This window comes from Sinohyriopsis cumingii, chromosome 9 (assembly GCF_028554795.1).
Source record: "Sinohyriopsis cumingii isolate HCF-2022 chromosome 9, ASM2855479v2, whole genome shotgun sequence".
Taxonomy (NCBI): Eukaryota; Metazoa; Mollusca; class Bivalvia; order Unionida; family Unionidae; genus Sinohyriopsis; species Sinohyriopsis cumingii.
The window spans coordinates 97,675,159-97,697,840 of record NC_142969.1 but is presented as its reverse complement, the minus strand read 5'-3'; the positions used below and the strand labels follow the sequence as shown (position 1 = coordinate 97,697,840).

The 22,682-nt window shown below is 35.1% G+C and overlaps 1 protein-coding gene across 1 annotated transcript; it reads right to left on the bottom strand.

Annotated features, from left to right (window-relative positions):
* Window positions 1–1,196: 1,196 nt before the first annotated feature.
* On the bottom strand, window positions 1,197–22,053 carry LOC149792299 (uncharacterized). The gene is made up of 3 exons (XM_089970864.1): window positions 21,655–22,053; window positions 8,981–9,047; window positions 1,197–7,164 (listed from the first exon to the last, which is right to left on the bottom strand). The coding sequence occupies exons 1-3, from the start codon at window positions 21,740–21,742 to the stop codon at window positions 6,690–6,692; spliced, it is 630 nt and encodes a 209-aa protein (XP_089826990.1). The 5' UTR covers window positions 21,743–22,053; the 3' UTR covers window positions 1,197–6,689.
* Window positions 22,054–22,682: the final 629 nt, after the last annotated feature.

The window sequence follows — 22,682 nt, the reverse complement described above, 5'->3', positions numbered from 1 at the left end:
AAAAAGATGAGTACAGTTTGCAATATTGTAATCATAGGAACTTATCTGACAGATAATGCATGAATGAAAGCATTATTTTGTTCATTTATTGCATTTGATTATCTGCTAAAGAATAACGTTCAGTAGAAATTGATAAGAATTTGTTTTAAGAGCAAATATTCTGGATATAATCAAATAGATGTACAGTAATGTAGTTTCAAGAGTCAAATATGATACTATATTAAAGGGGACCAACACGCAAAACTAAAATTCGCGCAAACTTCATATATAATTTGCTATATGTATAAGGTTCATTTTCTAAATATTTTTACCTTTTATTTTTACTCGTTACGAAGAAATTTAAGAAAAACCGATCATCTCTCCCGATCCGTCTTGAATAGAACAATGCCCCCCTCCCCCCCCCCCCGCAGGTCCGGGTTTTCGTACTCTTTATCGAGTTCTAGTATCATTCATCAATGGTTAGCAAATCTCAATGAAAAATCAGGTTAAATTGTTCAGTTAGAGAGATGATACTATAACCCTTTGGATTATTGATGGTACGAATTCAGTCGATTTTGGGTTATAGAGATCCATGCCCTAAAGTCGTCTCAGGATGACTTTAGTTATTAGGTTGGAGCCCTTTCATGTATAAAACTGCAGATGTCATATCATGCTGACACCCGCTCTATTTTTCCAGCTAAAATGCATTTAATGATTTGAAGAGCAGAGCAAAAGGGATAGATGCCACTTCTTTTTTTGTTAAGTACAGAAACAAAGTTCATCAAATAGAAAAGTTGAAAAGTTGCAAATTTGATAGATTTGATAAGTTAATTAGTTGAAGAAAAGCAACAATAAATAAAGCCTTAACAACCAGGGCGAGTTCTCCATAACTCATGATCAACAATGCCACCATGTACACAGTGACTGAACTGACGTCACACCCGCTATAGCGCGTTGTTCTATTCAAGACGAATCGGGAGAGATGATCGGCTTTTCTTAAATTTCTTCGTAACTAGTAAGAATAAAAGGTAAAACGTTTCAGAAATTGAACCTTATACATATAGCAAATTATATATGAAGTTTCAGTTTTGCATGTTGGTCCCCTTTAAGTGATGAATTCTTGCGTATGCTTGGTATTTGGCAAGGTAAATATTTATGACCTGTTACGAATATATGCTCTTAAAATAAGTAACAGAAAAGAGTGAAAAACAGCGAGCTTTGTAAAATTCAACAACTAATTTATTTCCGTAAAATACAAAGTGAACATAAATTTAAAAAATGTTATTGCGAATTAAATCTCAAAACAATCATAGCATTACAGACAAAAGACCTAATAATGTAAAATTCCGAATAACTTTAGTAGAAATCCAATTTAAGTCCAACGCTAAATTGTTGATGTGTTTGTGATAACCCGTTTAATGCTGATATGCCAACAGACTTTTGTTGAAACATAGTATTATAATTTCAGGTTTGAATTACCTATAAATCCAAGTCTCTATTTCCAAGAATTTGTTCAGTGCAATTTGTGTATTTTCAGAGAAAGATCACTTGAAATTAATAATTGGAAGAAATCAATTCCAACCCAAAAGAACTTCAGGACACAACAATACAGTAATACAAGTCGATTTTGCTAAACCTAAGGCACGAATGAATATTTGTTTCAAGTAACAAGATTATATAGTCTTCTACTTGGCCTCCAGCCAAAATTAAAATTTTCTAAAACGATATTATCTAATAGAAAATAACCTTATATAAAGTTCTTAATGGTTTACAAAAAAATGATTAAATATAACTAGCAGTTTGTTACTAAAATTATAAAATATAACCGGGACAATGTCAAGTACACCGGGTAAATTGTAGGAGAATTCCAATAACCTAGACCAAGACCCAAATAAACACATTTACTTATATTAATAATGATCCTGATAATAAACCCATACACACACAGAGAATAGTTTAGATATGTATTTGTTGTTTACAGTATATAAATAAAAATATTGAAAAATCAATAATTCAGGTCAGGTAGAAAACAAACTTGATTTTGAAAAAGGTTATATCCAACATACAATGTTACATTAATATAGCATATATTGAAATATAAAAAAAACCTAATGAACACACAATGCATAATTAAATACACATAACACACCATATCTTTGTTCAATATCTGTATCTTAATATTTCTGTTTTCATCATTTACAAATGATTTGGAGGTAGAGCTTTCCATGCATGATAATGAATGTTTAGGTATTGTCGTGTCAGTCTTACGTTATAAGCAGATAGTTTAATCTATTCAGGTTCGTCCGAAGGCCTCCAGGATGGCCTTCAGTATTTGAATGATCATTGGTCTAAGTCAAAATTTGTGGCCAACACCTCACAAAGATTAGATTCCTTACAAAAAATAAGTACAACAAATATTGAATATTAGAATACAAATTCTTGCAGCATAACAATCAATAAAGTGTTACTCAATTGCATAAGTTACAAGTTCCAGTACCTTATTTGCAGAAGATAGCTGCACACTGCATGATAAAGTATGCTGCATACAGGACGAATATCTTGGAGTTTTTTTTTGTCGATTACACTTGCTGGTAACCTTTTACCTTGAAGATGTTGTAGTTGCAGCTCATCTTCTGCATTAAATAACGTAATGTGCAGGCACAGTGGACATTTATCAGTAAGGAAATCTCACAAAGAGTTTCTGAAATTCGACATATAAGGACAAGCAACACAACAATGAAGTATCAAGTCTGCATAAATATTTCCACATCTAATACACATATCGAGCTGTGTTTGAGGAAGAGCAGCCCATAGTTTAGCTACATATGTAAATACCTTAGTGTGTTGTCTGGTTTTAGCCAAATGCCACACTAAGGCAGGTCGTAAGTATTCGTGTATCGAAAAGAATCTATCAAAATATGCTTGATTAGACGTAAAAACTCTCCAGAGGCTATTTTCAAGACCAGCAATTTTTGACCTTATAATTTCTTTCCAATTTTGTTTATTCTGGAATTTCTGAATGCTGCAAATAATGAGTTATATACTCGAGCAAGTCAAACTTCTTTAACGTTTAATATAAATATGAAAGTAACCCGTAGCTTGACATGGATCTGCTCAAAATGAAGTGAAAAAACGCTACATTAAGCACACGTTTAGCATGTACGTTATTAGGCATCAGATACAATCTGTGTAAAAACATCAGTTTTCATCTATCATTTTTGGACTTCGCTGATATCCATCCTAGCATTCCCAGGGCGATGTCTGATCTTGTATCTGTTGGGAAGCCTTGTAAAGAATTGGCGAAATTCCTTTAGAGTTTTATCCAATGAAGTGAGATCATTTTTTGAAATGTTACACCATAATTCACTTCCATAAAACATTGAAGGAAAAATTACCTTTTTTATTACATTTGCAGCAGCTAAAGGATTTAAACCATTTGGTATAATGTCAATACGAAACAGACCGTGAAAATATGTATTTTTCCTTTCTTGCTTGCATCGAATATTGCGTCATGCGACGTCAGCTTTGAGTTAATCCTGTGTCCCAGGTGTGTTGCCGAATCAGCAACCGGCAAACATGACGGCCCAAGATACCATTTTATATCAACATAATTCTTCTATTGGGGACCAAAAATGATAATGTATGACTTTATGACACCAAGCTCGAATCGCCAATTATTACTGAAGGCATATACTATATCTTACAGCTTTCGTAGATTGCTAGGATATATAGCCAAAAAGTGAAATATCATCAGCTCTGGTTGGATTTCTCACAGCTAAGGATTCAGTCTTTGCTCCAAATCCGCTATTTTCTAACTGGAGCAGAATGTCATGTATGGATATTGTGAACATCAAGGTAAAAAACCCACCCCCTTGTCTCACTCCTGGCCAATTGAAAACCAGTCCGAAAATTGCCCATTGACAAGAACTTTGCTTTGTAAATTTGTATACATTCAAATATATAGAAAGGGATTTACCCGTAATTCCTAACATGAATAATTTTAAAAGTAATCCTTTGTGCGACATGGTCTCAAATGCATTTTTTGTATCAAGAAAAGCAGCAAAATCCGTGAACCCATGTTTACATTATAATGTACTGAGTGCAACACCAAACAAACTTGCTGTTGTGCAGCCTAAACCTTTTTGTAAACAATGATGTGAACTGGGTATATTAAAATTAGTATCTTTGAGCCAAGTTACCAAACGTTCATGAATAATTTTCTCAAAGGTTTTGTAGATAACAGGCAGTAAAGTAACATGCCTGTAACTTTCGAGGGAGTTCTTTGATTTTATGTTACCTTTATACATTGGTATTACGAAAATTTTCTTGCAATATACAGGTATGTAAGATTGATCAATCATCTGCGTAAATAAAATTGTCATATACTCGATGAGGTAATCGCTGCCATAGATCAAATGTTCATTGCAAATTTGATCATGGCCCGATGCTTTTGATTTCTTTAGACTTTTAATGATTTCTCTTAATTCATTTACACATATACTGGTTTGTAAAGCCTCAATATGGCTTTCGCCATCTTGTAGACCCACATTTAATTCTCTCTCTATAATTTCATAAAGGTTTCCGACAAAACTATGGCTAAAATTTGGCGTGTGAATGTTCTCATAGTATCCGGCAAAGTCATATGCGATGGAATCATCATCACGGACACAAACAACATCAGTTGATATAGTTCCTGACAAAACATTATATTGTTCCCTATCTTAACACTGATCATTTTCCAAAAGTACCTTACATCGCATTCATGTGCGTTTTCAATTTCTTCTTATACCTCCCCCCATATATTTTTCCATACTTTGTTTCTGGAGGTTTCTTAAGTCTGTCTTTTTATCTTTATATTCTCTGTAAGAATTATTTTGACTACCCCTCGGTCTTCTCTCATTTTTCAAAATATAATTAGCTTATCTTGGAAGTTTATATGCTTCTTTAAGTTCATTCGACCAGTATGGTTTGGCATGATAATTGAATTTAGACTTTGGAAGTCAATGACGCTTGACTGCTGTATTGCATTAACAATGTGCCCGTAAAATATATCAACATTGTCCGAAATAGTATCTATATCAACGTTTTCAGGAGATGATCCATCTCAGTTTTAGAGTTTTTCAAGATATCGGCGTCTAAGTTATTCCAAGCTATGTTATTTCTCTTCATAACTTGTCTGAAGTCTTTCCCACATGTCACTGTACGAAGGGAAGTAAGGATAGGGAGGTGGTTAGATATCACGTGCTATTCGTGATCTGAAACAATGTGTACACTCCATAATCTACCTATGCTTTGATCCGACAGCACAAAATAATGGACCATCGTTCTTGCTGGCGTGAATGTATAACGGGAACCAGTGCATATTATTAAATGCCCAGCACTCACTTGATTATTATATCGCAAGAACTCATGAAGTACCCTATCTTTGAAATGTCTGAAAGTGTCTGGTTAGCTACTGCATTAAAATCACCAGTAAATTACACGTCCCCCAGCTGTGAGTAATGATCATTCCGATTTTGAATTAACCCATTTTTCGCTTTGTAACAATCTGGGTCGGCTTATTTACACAAAACATATATACATTTTGCATATCTGGAAATTTGAATTCTGTGCCAACAACTCTGTCACTATTAACGTCATCTGTGAAGTTAGCATATCCCATGAGAGAAGTTTTGCAGACGATTGCAACTCCTCCTTTGCCACATTTTATTAACGTGCTATTAGAGGAAAGGGAATTCGTTTACTCTGATGAAAACTAGAAATTGGAAGTAAGTTTGCATATCGTGGATTTGATATTATGTCTGGTGATTGAAGACGCAAGCTCGAAAAGTAATAATTTTATCTGCAATTTTCCTTTATTAATTTATATTCTTAAAAACAGTCATGAATATTTTCAACAGACTGATTAAGCCTGTCTTACAAAAATTAGTCGAGAATGGTTGTAATTTAAAAATTGCAAATGTGGGATTAAACGTTTACCTTGAGGGCAACTATTCTTTGAAATACAGAAGAGCAACTGCTAACTTTGGAATATCCTTTCACGGATTCGAAGTCCAAGCTGCTAGATTGCCAGGCCGCAAAAACCAATGCCATACAGATTTTGTTCTAACTGTAACCGACTTGAAGACTAATATGATAATATGCTTGAATGCTCATTGTGTAAAGATCTAAGAGTCACATATATAAAAAATATTTCACTTAAAGACCAAATACATTTAATTGATATTACTTGTTTCTATAATTTTGAATAATTCGGCTACATGCATTTATAATACTTTTAAGCAGAGAGATATAGTCGTAGATTATGATATCATGCTATATTTTCACTGACAATTGTTTTAACATGAATTCGAATTACTTCACTTCTGATTCTATCTTCACCTTATTACGCATAATAAAGTAAATATATTGTTCTCACTATGAATGTATTTTGTGAATGTGCCTCCTTGTTTAATTTCGGTATCGATATCCACTCCATGCCTGTGCAATGTCCCATCTCAGTATGCTTTCTTTGCATGATGTACACTATGGATGATGATACCTGCTTGAATTATGTATTACCCACTATTAAATAGAGACAGACAGATAGAGAGAGAGAGAGAGAGAGAGAGAGAGAGAGAGAGAGAGATCAAATTATTGTAATTTTACAATAAGTATCGTCATGACTATTACTGATGCGTCTTCTGATGGCGTGTTTTGCACATACCGCTCTACTCCTGTTCATAGATGTTATTTTGACCTGTTTCCGTTTCTGATGCTACACTGGTTTTGTCGTCCACACCAGTAGAACCTGTTGCCATGTCCTCATATGTTCGATCTGCATCGCACTTCTTATGCATCGTCACATATGCATCGCCGTTTTGCTCTTTGACATTTGTTGACAGGTGATCATAGGTGCTATCAAAGCGTGGCCTCTTGTAATCTGATAGTACGTCGTATGCATTGCTTGTCCTAATAGAGGGCTTTGCTGCATTGGAAACGGCGGCACTATCGCAGCTTTTATTTGCGACCTTGACATTGCTCGACGTAGTATCTTCGGGAGGAGCGGTATAATCGGTCATATATAAAAGGTTCTTATAATCTACTGTGCGTGTGCTATCTTCCTTTTCTTCTATCCCAGAAACTTTGGTTGAAATGAGCTGTACTCCGGTATTTTTGGAATCCTTCACCTTTTGGTGACATTTTCTGAAGCAGATTTGAAAGAAAAATATACACAAAACTTAACTCTGATAATATTCCCTAGCTGCTAACTTTTAATCACGTGATCTAAATAGGTCACTATAGTAACATGATCTACATGTGCACGTGTCTACTAACTGTTTGAATTCTCTGCAACTTCATTTGATGTTTCCAAACCTTGGTACTGGAAAAGGCATTGCTAAAAGACTTATTTATGTCTTAGACGTTTTTATTTATATAAAGTTGACTACATTATATTCTGTTTACTTTATCTCGAATATGTACACTAAATAATCATTGTAATACAATGGAAGACGATATATCAAATTAATTGCCATAAACGTTAGAATGTTGCCATAAACGTCAAAACATTGCCAATTACCGAAGTGTTAATGCCATATCCCTTGAATTAGAGCATATGCAGTTTACGACGTGGATGGAATTTATTACGTTTAAAAAAGTATTGTCTCACCAGGAACTTGTCATAACATCGTCCATATTTACTATTGTATTATATTGTAACCGCCGAGACGACAGAATTTATGAAGATGTAATTTTATATTTAAAAATATGAATTTTTAATATACATTCCGTCTTGAAATTAATTTATCATATTTAATCGAAAGAGACTAGTCCGTAACACTTTATAAGTTGCACATTTGGATTCCTTTTGATGCCTCATATAGACATTCATGTGCAATATAGACTTTCATGTGCAATATAGATTTTCATGTGTAATATAGACCTCCAAAAGAGTCACTATCTAAAACCTGATTTAACCCTCGCCAATATTCATAGTTTATGAACTTTTTAAACGCTGGGAAATTGCATAAATCAAAGAAAAGAAAATGTAGCACAAGAACGATAATTTAATGAGAGATTTCCCCTCACATCTAACGTTTATTTTCTCAGTGTAAGTTGGTTATAGTCACAACAATGTTGAACTGTCAATCCCTGTCACTGGCTATGGGTACTGAGATTACACAAGCCATGGTAAGCTTCCCTCACGGATCAGAAAGCTATTTTGTAACGATTCGCATACCTGTATATTACAACATTGATTACCACAAGCGAGTTGCTTACTTGTATAGTAAATCAATGATAACCACAATGAGGTGCTTACCTGTATATTAAACCAATGATAACCACAAGTCAGTTGCTTACTTGTATATTAAATAAATCATAACCACAAGCCAGTTGCTTACCTGTATATTAAATCAACGATAAACAGAAGCCAGATGCTTACCTGTATATTATTAAATCAACGATAACCACAAGCCAGTTGCTGACCTGTATATAAAATCAACGATAACCAGAAGCCAGTTGCTTACCTGTATATTAAATCAACGATAACCACAAGCCAGTTGCTGACCTGTGTATTAAATTAACAATAATCAGAAGCCAGTTGCTTACCTGTATATTAAATCAACAATAATCAGAAGCCAGTTGCTTACCTGTATTTTTAATCAACGATAACCACAAGCCAGTTGCTTACCTGTATATTAAATCAATGATAACCACAAGCCAGTTGCTTACCTGTATATTAAATCAATGATAACCACAATGAGGTGCTTAGTTGTATATTAAAATCAATGATAACCACAAGCAAGTTGCCTACCTGTATATTAACTCAATGATAACCACAAATCAGTTGCTTACCTGTATATTAAATCAATGATAACCGCACGTCAGCTGCTTACCTGTATATTAAATCAATGATAATCACAAGTCAGTTGCTTACCTCTATATTAAATCAATGATAACCACACGTCAGCTGCTTACCTGTGTATTAAATCAATGATAACCACAATGAGGTGCTTACCTGTATATTAAAACAATAATTACGACAAGCACCACTGCTCCTGCTATTGAGCCAGCTATTTCACGAACTGCAATGAACAAAGTTACAGCAAAATAACATGATTGTACAAAATTAGTGATGAGATTATGAAGAGTGACTAATTGAAGGCTTCTCTTGAAGGAGATACTAGAAGGATTACTTTGCATCGAAATTAAAGCTACAGTCCAATTATTAAAGTATTGCGTGTTATTACATTAATTAAGGTTGCTCTATAATGTCGTTGCTCGCTTCTTGCTGGTTGTTTAATGTGAAACTAGATATTTAAAGTAACCCCACACATTTAGTCTAGACATTTTAATTTTCTATACTACGCATAGGAAAACAAATATTGCGTGCTAAGTTAGATGATCAAACAGACAAGACAACACAATTTATTATGCATTTTGAGGATACTTTGTACGAAATAAAAATTATAGAAGATATCAACGTTTTATGAGTTGAGATAAGGGTGCAACATAAGAACGCTTTTTCCTAATAATGTGGGAAGCAGTGTAATGTCATGAGTGGAAAAGTTACTAGCAACAATACAAAATGTTTCCACTTCAAGAGTAAAATCTTTACTAAAATCTACTCTGAAAAACGTTGATTTTCGTTTTTATTATACTTTAGGACATAAGCCGTCGATTTGAATGGATATATATATTTATATATATATATAAATTCTGCGCCGTCGCGATTAACGATTGCATTACTACACACAGTAACAATAGTTGTAGGGTAGCAACCTTCTAGCATTTGGATATAATGCTTCGTATTTCGTAAATAAAACTGTTTTTAAACGGAAATGAAGAATTTTATTTTTTGCTAATAAATGTTGTTTTGTTTGATTAATTAATATTGTGTGCCTGACCTTTGCGAGTGATTGAATGTTGAGTTTCGGTTCACTTGACTAATGACATGTATTATCTATTAGAGTTTTGGCATACGTATAAATGGTAAACAATTGTTTTACTAAAATTTAATTTCTAGACCTAACATTTGTTTCCGAACTTAGAAGGTTCTGAAGCGACCTTGTTTACGAAGTTGATGAAAGTTTAATTTTCAAATGAAACCAAATCCTGGGGCTTCTGTTCTGTCATGGGTCAAGTGACATTCTGTATATGTGTGTGATTTAGATTCTTAACGTAGCTTTAACAGTTTTCTAGTCATATCGCTACGATGTCTGCAGTGTAGCCGTTTAAAGTGATGTCTGGGGCATCACGACGCAGACATGTAGCATGATGTCCCACCCAGTCACATTATCCTTACACCAGGCCGACCAGTCTTGAGACTAACCTCTTAATGCTGAGCGCCTAGCGAGACAGCTGTTAGTACCATTTTTGTAAGTCTGTGGTATGACTCAACCGGGGTTCGAACCCACGATCGCCCGCATCCGGAGCGGACGCTCTAACCACTTAGCCACCAGAGCGGTCGACAATCTGTATATAAAGGACTATATTAGCTATTGATCATTCTTGTTTTAATATCAGACTGTGGAATCAATTTTCATTGTGTTAAATTATAACTGAAGAGGAATTATTTATTTAAATTATTCATTGGAACTGCAATGTGCTCATTCAGGTTTTGCACTACTACAACACGGCACTAAAATACATTTTGCGTTATATCAATATGATACATCAAGACATTCAAGACTATTGAAATTCAATCCGATCATTCTATACTTTTAGGTTTGTGATAAAAATCAGTATCAATGGGGATTTTATTTACAATAATATAAGTTCCTATTCAATTTTCATTTTGTAAATTATATATTTTTTTCAGCTGATTTTAATAAACTTGTTGATTTTGCTTCTTTATGTTACGTTTTTCAAGACCATAGAGTCGTGGTGATAATCTAGTCAACATGGTTGGTTTGTGGTTACTGTTTCTGTGGTTTTAATGCCATCTTTAAGCACACGATAAGGGCCCCGAGTGGTCAAGTGGTCTAAAGCGTTCACCGTTACGGATCACTGTCATATAACCTCTGTCGTCTGGGTGAGTTCGAGTCTCAGGCTTGGCTAACGTGGGTACGTGAGAAAGCCTGCCAGTAGCTTCTCGTAGGTCGGTTTTTCTTCCCGGGGTTTTCCAGGGTTCTTCCCCCACCAATTATTCTGGCCGCCATGTGCAGCCTATCTTGCGCTGAAAAATGGCGTTAAACCCTACAACAACAACAACAACAACAGCACAAAATAAACTGGCTGTAAGTATAACTTGTGGAGGAAGAACCGGGGAAAACCCAGGGAAGAAGGACCGATCCAGGGCATGCTAATGGCAAGATTTTTCACATATCCTAGATTCGAACATACGCTAAGGGACGTGGGATGTCAGTGATAGGTAATAGTGATTTTCTTAGATCACTCGGGGGCCGAACATTGGCAGCGTGTGGGCTCTGTAGAATCTTTATAGACATTTCAGAGCTTTTTAGAGAAAACATTCAAAGAATTTTTTAGTTTACTTGCTTTGATCTTTTCCTTTACTTTTCTAATTCTGAATTTAAATTTCATATTTTGGCCTTTGCAAGCTTGGACGTTTGTTTGGTAGCACAGAAAACACGCAAAGTTCCACTGGCACTCAATTTAGATTTGTAATCAACACTCATCGATACACGATTTTTCCTTCGTTTTAAAACATGATTACATTTGTTTTGATAGTTATAATCTTACTTGAGCAATTTTATTAATGCATTTTATAAAAATATTTTCCTGAAATAAACGTGTCCGTTTTTTGCGGAGTGTAAACGTGTACGGCTAACACAATAGCAAAAGGTCACATGATTCAAATAGAAAACAAGGTCAATATTCAGAGCTTACATGTTCTGTACGGAGTTGGACTTAACGCATGTTTCGATGATGCCTCCATATTGGTATCCTAAATACATGGTGTACAGTGTTGACAAAACTTTAACATCTGTTTGTCGTGATGTGTGTACAAGAAAGGTATAAAAAGAAATAAAAGATGTGAAATTAGCCTAAACTGAAAGAAGAGCCTTTAACTGAATTTGTAAACGATGATTTAGTTTAAGATATTTTTTGGTGTTCAAAGTAACACTGACAATAAAATCATACAGCAATGTAGTACACAGCCCAAATTTGTTAGTAAAAAAATTAACAATCAAAATGTATATGTCCCGTTACGCGATGCAGCATGATCATTAACTCTTCCATTAGTTAATTAATAAATGTTGCTAAGCTCACTTTTAAATAGTCAACGGTCGTGTCTGCTTACTTCTAAAATACAGAATACATTGTTATTTTTGAAGTACTCTGCATCATATGACTTAAATAGGAATTCCTGTCATCACAAATAGTTTTCGTTGGACGCTTTTACATAGTGAGTGTGTTCCTTAAAAGTTAATCATATGATATTGATTTGATATCTGATTCCGAGTAAGTACACATTTTCAAAATTTATATCTCTATTTTTATTTTCCATCAGTTGACAAACATAGCGTTATAATTAATTTTAAATTTAGTTTTAAATTTTGAAAATTTAAATTCAGCCCAACGTTTTGTCTGATTTAAGTCAATGTCGCTGTGAAAACAAAACACTTTTCATTTTTAAACCAAACTGCATGTACAACTTTCGGTTTCTTTAGCAAATGACGCATTTTGGTTACAGTTTCAAACGTATTGTGTTAAGTTTGGTAATGTTTGCTTGGTTGTCTTTCTTTTCCGAGGAATTGTTTGCAATGTTCAGGTAGATCATATATCGTAGGTCCAGGTTTATAAGGTGCAAGAAGATAGACCTTAATACTGGTATTCGACAATCCAGGAATGATCAAGTCTTCTGAAAATGTAATTAAACTTTGTTTTGTAGCTCATATGATTTAGTATGTAAAACTTTGTGGTCTTTGTGAAAGACTTAAAATCAAAGTTTGAGTCAAATGCGTAATGTGAGTTATTTGTGTTTAATTTCTACATATAAAAGTGTGTGTATATATATATATATATATATATATATATATATATATATATATATATATATATATATATATATAATAAAGCGTGCTCTTCATCCACAACCCTTCCTGCTTGTTTCCTTTAGGAGAGTGTTGCGATTAATATGACGCATCATCCGATCACCAGGCTTTATTAGCAATTCAGAATTCAGTTTCTCCCGATTTAAATATTAGTTTGCCTAACGTGCGATGATTCAGTGCAAACTTTACAATAGACATGTGTAATCTAATGAGTCATGCAAAGTCCACATCTTGAAGAGATCATTATAATTCCGACAATTACAAAAGTATAGGAGAGACAGAAAAATAACATTGCATAAGCGATGTTAGCACTGTAGAGAAACGTTGAGCCAAATCAGATAAATTAAAAATAACTGAAGAAATATTCATTCCTTTAACAAATTAATTTAAAATTTAAATGCAAAAATAGACACAATGATGATCAAAATAGGAAAAATAAAATGAGGTTTCAAAGAATTATTATGATTCAAGAGACAATAGATGATGTGATGATGGAGGATATAGAACAATGGACGAAACTCACGAAATAATAAAAAAATCAGAGGAGACGGAACAAATGAGAACAATATAGTATTCAGGTCAATCACTATATCAAATATGTTGGTGCATGCTGGTGTCGGTTATAAAATAAGGACCTGAAATGTGACCACAGTATGCAACTGATCACCAAGTCGTGCCCAGCGACACATTGCAAGTGTAAAGCAAATGATCATCAAGTCGTGCCCAGCGACACGTTGCAAAGTGTAAAGCAACTGATCATCAAATCGTGCCCAGCGACACATTACAAAGTGTAAAGCTACTGATAAACAAAATGTTCAACCTAGCGAAACCTAGTACATAGCAGAAATATTTTGACAGATACCCACGTGCAGATTTGACGTTTTGTTTCTTGTACGTTTTCCTTTACAACATTTGATATCTCGTAAAGAATACGTCCTGTGATGTACTTTATGTTTCAATTGGATAAATTAGCAATTAATTGTATTTGAACTTAAAGTTCCAGTTGTTCGATCCAGTATTCATGCAAATACGTTTCCTATACTTCTGTATGAATACTGATGGGTCTGATGAGATAATTACTGACCAAATTTTTAGGGTCTTCACGGTTGAAAGTATTTACTATTACATTTTGAATTCCACCCTCACCCAAAAAAATACAAACGAATTGTCTTAACTTTTTTGACCAGTTTCACAAAGAGTTAGTGTTAAAATAATACATTGTAAACCTGCTGTGCAATAAAAAAAATGACTAACACTATTCATGGTAAAAAAGTACTATGTGTTTGGAAGACAGTACTGCTCCGACGAAGAATATTTCAATATTGAAATACTGGTATTCAGATTACTTAAATCATTTTAACTGAAGTATTGTTACGTTAGCATTAAATATGTGCAGTATAAAACAAATCATTATTTCAGTTTTAAATTTCATATTCGTATGTGTTGATGTTGTTCACCTTACGAGTTCGAAGAAGATATCTCTAACTGGATGGGTTTCGATGAGTACATGAATGGCTGATCAATTCAATCTATGTTCTATACTGTCTTGGACAAACTTGACAGGAGATGAGTACACGAATGGCTGATCAATTCAATCTATGTTCTAGACTGTCTTGGACACACTTGACAGGAGATGAGTACATGAATGGCTGTCTCGGACACACTTGACAGGACATGAGTACATTAATGGATGATCAATTCAATCGATGTTCTATACTGTCTAGGACACGCTTGACAGGAGATGAGATTTGGGTTTCCTTTATCAATAGAGGACTTGCTGCAGTCATTCGAATACTGCTTCTCGCACCTCTAAACTGCCTTTGCAATCCTCAGTCTCGTCCTTTGAAAGTGTAGCTCCAGTTTGGATGAGACTCTGTCAGATGGAACGATCCTGATGGGTCTCCAAGGCGGTTTTATCACGTTTCCCCGCTATCTTTGCCTTTAGGACAGCAGGGGCACCAATGTGCACTACTACAAGCGGAATTGACCACCGTGGAGCAAGTTCTCTGTGAGGAGGAACAACGTCGAGTGGGAGCCACTTGTGGACCCCGGAAGGTGCTGATGCCACCACTACACAACAAACTGGGCCTTATGAAACTATTTTTCAGAGCTCTAGATAAGGAGTCAGCAGCCTTCAAGTACTTTCAAGACTTCTTCCCTAAGCTGTCTGAGGCAAAGATCAAAACCGGTGTCAACGTCGGACCACAGATAAAGAAGATCCTGAAGTGCAATGAATTCCACAAACAAGCTCACTATAAGGAGTAAGCGGCTTGGAACAGCTTTGTCGCAGTTGTTAAGGGTTTTCTGGTCAATCACAAGGTCGCAGTCTGTGGAGCTGGTTGAGACTCTGGTGAAAACTACGGCACAGTCCATATCCTTGATGTTCATCTTGATAAATTCGAGAAAATGGGAGCGTACTTGGAGGATCAAGGCGAACGCTTCCACCAGGATGTCCCTCAAAGTACATATCCTTGATACTCATCATGATAAATTCAACAACACGTGAGCGTACTTGTAGAATCAAGGCGAACGCTTCCACCGGGATATACTGGACATTGAACTCCTCTACCAAGCGCAGCATAACGATATCATGATGGAAGATTACATTTGGAGGTTGATTCGTGAAAGTGATTTACAGTACAATTGTAAATCTCGAAGATCTTCTCACTCCTAAATCTTTTGTCGTCATCTTTGTATTACTTTAGTATATATACATGTTAATTTTGATTCATATGTAGTGTTTTCTGACTTTATGTGAACGAAAGACACAAATTCGCCAGTTTTCTCATTGGAAATTTGTAAAGTTCAAAATATCACTATCCAGGTCACAAAAGCAAAGGTTGTGGGGAATAATAGCCATTTTATATACCTTTTAGGCATAAGCAGTTACGAAACAACACTTACTACCCAGGAACAAAAATTGTCTTACATAGTGTATTTTATGTAATGTGGTGTACAGTGGTATCTGTAATGATATTCTGTTTAGTGTAGTGTATCGAATGATATTCAATGTACTACAGTGTATGAAATGCTATCCTACTTTTTGTAGTGTATTTAATTATCTCCTGAGTAAGATATTTATTGCTTGAAATAATAGACCCCTGTGGGCCAGATATTCTCTGAACAAATTCTGATGCATTCAAAGCATACTCTACTGCTGCATTTGGTTTTGTAAAAAGTATTTATACAGAAATATCTTTAAACTCTATCCATTGAGGTTCCGGTGTCATAATTGCTACCAAACATCAATCATCAAAAGAATTCCAAGGGTTTAAACAATTTCCCTTCGATATTCTACATATATTTTTGCTTGAAATTAAACTTAACTCCAGCTTCGGCCTGCCTCGACAACATACCGGTTTTTCCCAACGACAATGATCCAAGAATGAATACCAGGGCAAAAACAATAAGATAATGATAGTATACCGAATGGAGGAGATGCAGAACTAAAGACTGGTGATTTCATCTGCAGGTAGCCTCAATTGAGAGAGAGAGAGAGAAAGAGAGAGAGAGAGAGAGAGAGAGAGAGAGAGAGTCACGATGGCAGCATAATGTGAAATCAAGTAGACAAAGTCAAGATTTTTCTCTATCAAGCAGAATGTATCTGACATGACCAACAAGATGGTACAACAAAGTAGGTATGACGTAGTGCTAGCTATCAATGGTACCAAAAGAATGGCATGCAAATAAGATCTCTGGCATAGTACATATCAAGTTTGGAACCTTTTATGCATTTTCAAATGTTAAGTCACAATATGCCGAAATAGTAGCATAATAAGATTTCTCCTGACCCCATGGAATCTTTTTGCACTCACTTGAAATCTGCTACTAATAAGTCAAATCATTTGTTAGAAACTACAGAAATAGACTCAATATTCCGTTTCATTGTATCACATCTATTCCTTACATGACCTTTAAAACTACAAGAAAGCTCACAATTTACTGGATCAGTATGACTGTGTCTAAGCAATTTACTGGATCAGTATGACTGTGTCTAAGCAATTTACTGGATCAGTATGACTGTATCGAAGCAATTTACTGGATACGTATGGCTCTGTCTAAGCAATTTACTTGATCAGGATGACTGTATCTTAACAATTTACTGGATAAGAATGGCTCTGTCTATGCAATGTACTTGATCAGTATGACACTGTCTAAGAAATTTGCTGGCTCAGTATGAATGTGTCTAAGCAATTTACTGGATCAGTATGACTGTGTCTAAGCAACTTACTGGCTCAGTTTGACTGTGTCTAAGCAATTAACGGGCTCAGTTTGACTGTGTCTAAGCAACTTATTGGAACAGTACGATTGTGTCCAAGCAATTAACGGGCTCTGTATGACTGTGTCTAACCAATTTATTTGCTCAGTATGGCTGTTTCTAAGCGATTTACTTGGTCAGTATGACTATGTCTAAGCAATTTACTGGCTCCGTTTGACTGTGTCTAAGCAATTAACGGACTCATTATGACTGTGACAATGCACTCATACATCACCACAAGGGTCGTCACCAAATTGCATCGCTTATGGATTCCCTAAACTTCAAATATGCATATTTACCTGTTGCGACAAGATATCAGATCAATTTGGGCCCTTCAAATGTGCCAAATAAACGATATCAGATACATTTAAAAACAATTGATACAATCGATTGCATTAATGTAAATAATAAATGATGTAATTACTGGCACAAATCTTGTTAGTTATTCAAGCAAACATCTGTACTTACTCTATGTCTACATGTTCTTGGAGAATGACATTAGGCACTTCGGTGAATAATCGAGATTCTAGACGACTTATTGTAGAATATCTAGGAAATGGACATGCCATTATGGCAGGTATATGATAGATTTGAAGGACTGCATGAAAGGTAACGCCCCTAAACATAACGAATTAAGGTAATTCGTATGCCGAAATCAGATCAGGCGATAAATACTGAACCAAAATGAACTGGTCCGAAATATTGACATGCATCGTTTCCAACCATGATCGATCACATATTGACTGCATCATCCTTAGCTATAATATCAAATGGTGTGAAATAATCCAGGAACGTACCAACACCAGACCATTTTCTAGTTTTATGTTCAGATTCAAAACAGAATAATCACAAATGTATCCAAACTGTACGAACTAACGACATGGAGGAAAGATGGCATCAACGAGATCGGTCACTATCAAAACGCATTAGAACCTAAAGTACAAGAAAGCTTAAGAATAAAGACTAAAATAAGCCGACTGTGCCTTCATACAAGCTGCACAAATAGCGCTTCGTCACGAACTGACTTAAAATTATTCCCTTCTTTTATTTATGCATTAAATAAGTTTAGATTTTCAGTTTAATAAAGACCTGAAAATATATTATCTGAAGTCGACTGTGTTAAAATGCATTATCCAAAGTTCAATGTAGAATACAAATTCATTTAAGCAATATGACCGTAATCGTAGCATAATAGTTCTCACCAAGCGAGAAGCTTCTGCACTTCATGACCTGTAATGGGTCTGTTTTAAGCGACCATATGCAATGTATAACTTGGGCACCAAACGTACAATTACTATGGACAGGAGCGAAAACCTAGACATTTCGATTAGCCAGATTCAACAGCTTCCAGCTTTGGAGAGACAGGACCAGGCTGAGGAACTGCTGCATAGATTTGTGTTTGCCAGGGAATCCTGCCACAAGGGCGGATAAACCCGGGGACCTCCTAAAAAATTCGGGACATGGAAGCACCAGTCACAAGAAATGCCCTCTAATTCACTTTACGGTGGGGAAGACGCCATTGGAGGGGGTACCTATGCAGAGAAGACGCCATTGGAGGGCATATATAATAAGGGAATACTAATTTAGTGCGGAAGTACCAGCGAACATAGAGTGCTCTTAAGAAGTTTAGGAATCTACAATATTTAAGACAGGTTTAACTGCTTTCATTTGTTTTGTTTGTTACTATTGTGTAATATAATTGTTGTTATTTATAATAATTGTCTAATTAATGAATCCTAATTTTGTGCGTGTTGTCTCTATATTCTCCATAAGTAGCAGTATAACCATCCACAGACTGGGTTCTGTGACACGCTTTAATTCTCACAGAAAGCCATAAGGCTAAGTCAATAAACATAACGTGAAGCAATCGAAGACTGGGTCAAACGAGACAGAAGAGGTCTGCAGTACGAAACATGTGCTCTGTATATAAATGAAAAACATGAATTCAGTAACCATCAAGGAAAAGTTAGCTGAAAGTCACTGACATCTTCAATGATATCTCATTGAAAGAGTAAGCCAACCAAACACATCTTGTGTTGAAATTCTTTATGGGAGAAAACCTATTCTGAGCCTTCGGTAAATATTGCTTTTACAGAGTTTTAGCCGACGTGTAAACAACAACATATTGTAATATTTATGAGAAGACTTTTATAGCACAGTAGAGGAAACAGTCCTTGATCTAAACATTGTTCCAAGAGGAACGCACATAAACAATGATCTTTGCAGAAACATGCTTCTATGATGATCACTTCAAAACGAATAGTATTCATCAGTTAACTAAAGCAAACTTAAAATTGTCCAAAATTGAAAGTAAAGCTTGATTGTATAAGAATTATAGGGAAATAAGGTCTTATCATGCCTATCAATAAAGGGAATGTGAAAAACAGATTCAACCCCGACCGATATGAGGTAATATCCTTGTTGACAACACTGTACAAATTATTGTAGAAAATTGTGCAAGCAAAAGTTAATAACTTGGTGCCGAACTAAGTCATATTCCTCAATCCAGGACAACAAGGTTTTGATGAAAATCTATCCTGCCTTACGGCCTCTTTTAATCTTTAGGTCATTGATTATAATCCTGACTGCTGTCTTTGAGGCCTTGCACACAGATTGACAAGCTTCTCTACTCTTGAAATTATATAATATTGGAAAACGTGAGTGAAATTCTTCAGAATAATAGGGAGTACATATCAAAGTGTACACACTGCAGTCGTAATTAACAAATACCACTCTCGATGGCCCGACAGCAGGGAAGGGCAGAGTCAAAGATACGTGCTGTACTCCGTTTTGTATCTGGTATTTATAGATAGGTTGCTTAACATCCTAGTAAAATTGGAAGTTTATGTTGCTGCTATCCTATGCTTGCCTATCAGATTCTCCAAATAAAAAAACTAAAATGCCAGAGATTATTCTGGAATATTTTAAATAATAAAACAAAGAAACTGAAATTCAGCAAAATCATATTATAGTTTCTGGTAAAAAAGTAAATTAAAATTATAAGCTGACCCAAACATTGTACGTAGAAATAATTCATGAAACTGACTCAGTTGCTCATATAGCAATAGTTATATCAACCGCACCTAAAATGCTTGCAGAAAAGCAAGGCAAGCTTTCTCTGCTCTTGCAAATGACAGTTACCCTAAGCCTAACCCAGAAAACATCAGCCAGTTCATATGAGAAAATATTATTCCAACCTTACTATAAGTCTGCGAACTTTGGAATGTCATCAATAAGGAGATCTGATAGACCCCACCAAGTTACAACACTTCATAGCAAACGAAATCATTGATTCCCTGAACAAACCTGGTCAGATATGTGTGAGTCAATGCTGTGCTGATACGAATCACTACTGAAATTACTACTAAACTAGTCGCGCTGTTCAATAACCTGATTTGAAAGCAAATATTCCTTATATGTCTTCACGTGCATGTTGATACTATCCAATCTCTACAATTTGGTTTTCTTTCAGATATTTGATATTCGGAACTTACAGCTCTCCACTTGATCTTCGTTAATCAATAAATATTCATTAACAAATCTCAGTGGAAAAAGTTGGTCATCATGAATATACTTGAAAGGGAAGAGACTGCTTTGTACGACAGAATGAAGAGACATTATGAGTTTTCAAGAGTTCGACACTTATAAGCACAAATTCCTTTTCCACTCTGTACTGCATCGCGAGGAGTAATTATGAATGCAGATAAAAAAAATATTGAATCCATTTGATTATTCAAGCCTAGTCATGCTTTTACTTACAGTTACAAATGTGGTCACCGTTATGCCGATCTCCCTCAGCATGTGGTCACATAATACATGTTAGCTAGACAAACTGCCAGAGACTTTCGCTGGTACGTTCTTGATATGTTTGTATGTAAACTGTACATATAATTTAACCTAAGTAACGAAGAGTCGCAGTTACTAAAATTCTTTAGAACTAAACTTGAAAGTTGACTGGATAAAATACAACTTCACAATTTTCAGATATACTCATTCCAATGTTTCGTCATTGTATCACGATTGAACTTCTTAACATGTAGACCAAACAAGTATCAAACCGCGAAAATTTCAGATTAGTTCCTATCAACATTGTGAAGCTATAAAACCCCATTTTAAATCCCGTCATACCGTTACCAAATTCGTATTGGAAGAATATACTTTTTATCTGTTTTTGTTTTAGATTTTATGAACAATGTTTATAATCCATTTTGCATACTCGCATATATTTCCTAATAATTGATATTCCATGACTGATGTTAAAATATACGAAAGAAAGTCAAATGATTCAGGCTTATTCTGGAGCCGATATAGGCTTACACATTTGCTGGAGCCTTATAAATTAAAGAATATATTCATGGAATAATGCAAACAATAAATCACATAATTAGGGTTTGCTAAAACAATCGTGTAACCTACCGTGGGAGGTGGCTGCTTCCTCGATGCGTAAGAGGACGATAAAAATAATGATCACCAGGGCTGCCATAATTGAACTTGGGGGGTCCATTCTTCAGCAACCAAACGTACAGCAGTTGATGGCGTTCATGTATCGAGAGTTAAATGCATTGGCTATTCGTCGCATCCTGATGTTATAATGTATTCCACCACATTAAAAGTTACTTTAAACAACACAGCTGATAGGCATCAATATCATCGCTTCAAGCTTTTAAACTATATTTATGTTTATTTTCCGCAAGCTGACAAGTTCCTGAATCCACGCATCAATTTCTAATATCTTCACTTTTCTCAGGAATTAGTTCAAAAAGCAATATTTATTTTCGTTTCTCTCTTACTCAAGTGGCTTCATGCTTTGCGGAAATGAATTGTTGTTCTGCTGCCATATACATGCAACACTTACAATTTAAACACGTAGACGTAAAATACATGACAACGTTTAAGAATGTCGGATGTAAATAAGTAACGTGAAAAGACGATGAATGGATGATATACAGTAAACAATACTTTCACATAAGGAAATGAATGTCACATTTTTAACCTAAGAAAACAATAGCTAAAATGTGGGATTGTCTATGGATATGTCGACATATTAAGATAAATGAAGTTTAAAGTTTTATAAGCGATTTATAAAATGAATGAGACATTAATCAACGAACCAACAAACAGCAAATTTAGTGCACAACAAGAGCAAAAAATATGAATAATCATGTATGTGTATATTTATTTATATATAGCTCTCTCTATCCCCCTAAATATATAGTGTCACCATATGTATGGCAGTGCAAATGTATAATAAATTCTTAAACAATATCACGTTTGTTTCCTTAAACTTTAGCAAACTACCTGACAAAGATCAGGTAGACCATGTTTTTTACCTAGGGAAAACCAATGCTCTGAACTCGTATTCTAACATTAGTCACGTACTTCCAAAGTCCTACACTCAAAAATGGACAAAGGTCAATCACACAATACATATTAAATAGACTTAT